The 4041-nt window shown below is 52.0% G+C and overlaps 1 protein-coding gene across 1 annotated transcript; it reads left to right on the top strand.

Moving 5' to 3' along the window:
- The first annotated feature begins 447 nt into the window (after positions 1-447).
- On the top strand, positions 448-2962 carry LOC123396355. The gene is made up of 8 exons (XM_045091308.1): positions 448-1235; positions 1335-1368; positions 1479-1550; positions 1641-1760; positions 1981-2079; positions 2193-2252; positions 2348-2442; positions 2577-2962. The coding sequence occupies exons 1-8, from the start codon at positions 448-450 to the stop codon at positions 2656-2658; spliced, it is 1350 nt and encodes a 449-aa protein (XP_044947243.1). The 3' UTR covers positions 2659-2962.
- The last annotated feature ends 1079 nt before the right edge of the window (positions 2963-4041 follow it).

The following is a 4041-nucleotide window of genomic DNA, read 5'->3' as shown; positions in this document are numbered from 1 at the left end:
TCTCACCCAAAGCCAGAAATCCCATAATAATTTATTTGCAGGGTAGTGCCTGCCAGCCAGCACACAATTTATTTTTTTATTCGGGAACACGAATAAAATTTGAATCAACGTAATATATAGCAGAAATTAATTACGGCCAAAATAATAAGTACTCCGTAGTAATTACTAGCTCCCGACCGGGCTCATCGACGGCCGCGATGGCGTCGCCCCTCCCAGCCAACGGCCCAGCGAATCCGCGGGCGATCGAGAACCGCCACTAGCCGTTGCCCCCTAGGCTGGCGCCCGCACGGGCCAACGTTGGGATGACATCTGTTCCTCCTCTATAAATCTTCGCCCCGTTCCGTTCCGTGCCCCGCAATCGCGAATCGAATTCATTGCTGCTCGCCATCAACCGTCGATCGCCGTCGTTGTTGTTGCTGCAGCTGCTGCCGGGGCCGGGGACGTGCGATGGCCACGCCGGCGGCGGGGAGGAGGCCCAGGGCGCGGCGGCCGTTCGCGGCGGTCGCGTCGCTGTCGGCGGCCAGGAGGCGGGTGCTGCCGAGGACCGAGGGCTCGGAGAACGTCGAGCCCCTCGACGGGATGTCGTTCAAGGAGTGCCTCCACCGGTTCAACAAGTTCTCGGGCGAGGCGGCGGCGGCGGCGACGAAGCCCGCCTTCGCCGTCGGTGCCAAGGCGGTGATCAAGAACAGGCGGCCCTGCTCGACGCCTGGCTCCAAGAGGCCGTCGTCATCGAGGAAGGCCAGCAGGAAGAAGCTGGAGCCGTCGTCGTCTAGGAAGAGCTCGACCCCGGCGGCGGTGCCGTACGAGGCGCCGCGCGCGCCGCTGTGCGACTTCTCTGACGAGGTCTGCGAGAAGAAGGTCAGGGCGAGGCTCTCGTCGCCCTGCGACGTCGCCCCGGAGGATCACGGGCAAGTACGGCGGCGCGGGGAGGCGGCCTCGCGGAAGAGCGCGGCGTGGAGCGCGGCCCTCGAGGAGGCCATGGCCGGCGTCCCGGAGCACGGCGAGGGCCGCGTCAGGTACCTGGTGGACACGTTCGAGAGGCTCCTGTCTCTCTCCCGCGGCGACCGCGAGGCGCGGAGCGGAGGCGGCGCGGGGAGGAGGAGGAGGAAGAAGGAGTCGGCCTCGGTGCCGTCGTCGCCGCGGAAGGCCGAGGAGATCGACATGGCGTCGTATCCCTCCATCGCGTCGTCGTCCGACCTCTCCTACTGCATCGTCGACCTCCCCCTCGGCAACAGGTTCATCAACTGATCCATCCATTGGCGTTCCTGATTCTCTCTGCCTTCGTAACGTACTGATATATACTCTTGTGATAAATCTTCTTGTGATAAATCTAGCAGGAGCAGCAGCGGTGCACGAGACGAGCATCAGGTCAGGAGATGCAACGTGAGTTTCATATTCAGAATTGTCTAACTTTGGTTGAGTTCTAAGATGAATCTTCGGTGAATTTTGTGTTTACGTTCTTCGTCCCCGGATCGCAGAGCGCCGGCTCGTCGGAGAGGAGCTCCATTAGGAATGCGACGAGGCCGCATCCGTTCAATCTTAGAACCGAGGTATCTAGACATGTTTGTTCTTCGACAGTCGGTTCCGGAATTGTACATGATTGGTGACTGAAGAAACTGCATTTCTGTTGTTGTGTTCAGCAAAGGGGAAGGGTGAAGGAAGGCAACTTTGTTCAGAGGATGAGGGAGATGCTGCTCGAGGAGGAGAGGCTGCGCAACCCGCTCGCGCAAGGCCTCCCATGGACCACCGATGAACCGGAGGTATGCGAACGAACCACGATCACACGAGGTTCTTGGTTAATTCTTACTGTACTTCGCTAGAGCAAAATGGGCATGATGATATCTTATATGAAGGTTAACTGACAAAAAAAAAGTTCTTCAGAATAGTTCAGTATAAGACCATATTTTTCTTGTCACTGAAATCAGCAAAACCTGTTCAAGTGCCACCTTACTTGAATTACTTCTTCTTTTTTGGGTGTAGAATCTGGCGAAACCGCCGACGAAAGAGCCCACTGAACCATTCGATGTCGTGCTTCATAGCGCAGTCCGTGCTGTCGGTCGCTCCAGGTTCGACCATCAGGTAAGCAGTAGCCACTACATTGCGTTGCAATTGCAACAAAGTTTTAGTTCGTGCCGTCGACGAGTTGCTGAAAGATTTTATGCAAACACAACGGCTGTTGTTGAATCCTGCAGATCGCGGAGCGCAACATTTTCCTGGAGAGGCTGGAGCAGGAGAAGGAGAGGCAGCAGAAGGCAAGTAAAACTAAACCAAGAGTTCTTGTCCCATGGCATTGATCCAGATGCGAGAATTAACCGACATGTGGCATGCATTTCTTTCTGTTTTGCAGCTGGATGAAGAGATTGAGGTCAAACTGCTGAGGAAGGAGCAGGTGCCGAGGGCGCACCCGATGCCGGATTTCTCAAGGCCATTTCTGCCCAAAAGGTAACAAAAACTTTTTCTACTCTGATCATGCTCCATTGGCGTGATGAGACATGAACTGTGGCTGGTTGGTTGGTTGACCATTTCACCCTATTGCCATCAGCTAAACAAACGCATGTTCTTGGATGGAAATGCAGGTCAGCGAAGCCCCAGACTGTTCCCAGGGAGCCAAGGTTCCACATCAGGCCGACGAGGCACAGTCCCAAGACTCGGTCATAGCTTCTTGTTTTTCACGGTCGGCCATTACAAACAAGACTTGGTCACAGGACAAGTGTAGTAGCAATCGTCGCCGCCATTGGGCAGATCGCTGCTTGGACAATGGCTTTCTGACAAGGAGGAGAAGACACACATAACACAGACCAATCTTTTTGTTGTATCAGAACATGTCTCTGTTTGAGGATCTAGCTGAGCATTGACGTCAGCTGTTAAACTCTGCATCTAAACATGAGCGATTTTGTGGCTCTGATGACTGTAGTATTGCCATCCATTTTAATCAGTGGATAACTTGTCTTGCTTGTCGCCAGTTGGCATGTCTAGGATGTTGTGATTTCGACAGCAGAAAGCATTTCCCTTCATCCTGATTAGGGCAGCGGATTAACCGTGTTACCCTTGACAAGATAGAGGTAAGAAGAGAACGCCGGCCGAGACTGACGCTGCGAAGTGCTGCACATGGAGAGTTTGTTGACGCGGTAGTTTTCTGCAATTGACCCCCGGGAGTCGGAGTCGCCCCGTTCGGAGGGATGCCTCCATGAGCACGCACCTATTCTTCATCGTCTCCCTTGCTGAATAACAGAACACCACCAGCAAAGTTTGCATTGTCTAATACCTTGTTCATTACACATGAATCTTTAATGTGTTATCAGCGTAATGTTATGCTTCATTCTGCCCAAGAGCAATCACAAGAAGAAGAAAAGGAAGTGATATATACGGGAGTCACTCTGATAAAAGAGGAAATGTGCCATGTGAACAGTGGCACCACAAATTCTATATAACTGAAACATTTTTCAGACTCTTTCTCAGATCAACAGGGAGAGAGCACTATGAAGCCGCGAAAACCAACAGGAGAAAAAAATCCAAAAAAATGCTTGTTTGTTTTACTGCCTTGTGGTAAAAGAAAATGAAAATCACAAAAAAAATTGTTTATCTGCCTTTCGTAGTAATGGGGAAAAAATCACACAAAAAAGTTTGTTTTGAGGGTCGAGTAGTCTATTGCTTCGTTGTTCACAAGGGTATCCAGAAACAACCTTTTTAAGAAATTTGTGAACTCATGGGCAGAGCCCACTAGCTAGATCAAACTAGTTCATAACCTAAGCTTATTACATGCCAAAAGATCTGGCAACCTTTATAAGAAATTTGTGATAGCTAGGGAAACAGGAGCTGCTTGGAGCCTTGGACAGACTACAGGAGGAAAACAACACTAGAAAAGCTTTTAAGGCAGCGGCTGCGGCGTCAGAGAAAAGTTGGGCTCAAGATGCCTCTATCTCCATGCCTGTCCAAGTGTGGATGAACTTCTCCAGCAGCACCACACTCTGTCACCCCCCACTCCAGTTGTGCTGGTCTTCCCAGCAGGTGTTGAAGGTGCAGACAGAATTGGTACATCAG

The sequence above is a fragment of the Hordeum vulgare genome, chromosome 5H (genome assembly GCF_904849725.1).
Source record: "Hordeum vulgare subsp. vulgare chromosome 5H, MorexV3_pseudomolecules_assembly, whole genome shotgun sequence".
In the NCBI taxonomy this organism is placed as follows: Eukaryota; Viridiplantae; Streptophyta; class Magnoliopsida; order Poales; family Poaceae; genus Hordeum; species Hordeum vulgare.
The sequence above is the reverse complement of the archived record's forward strand: the minus strand, read 5'-3'. Positions and strand labels throughout refer to the sequence as shown.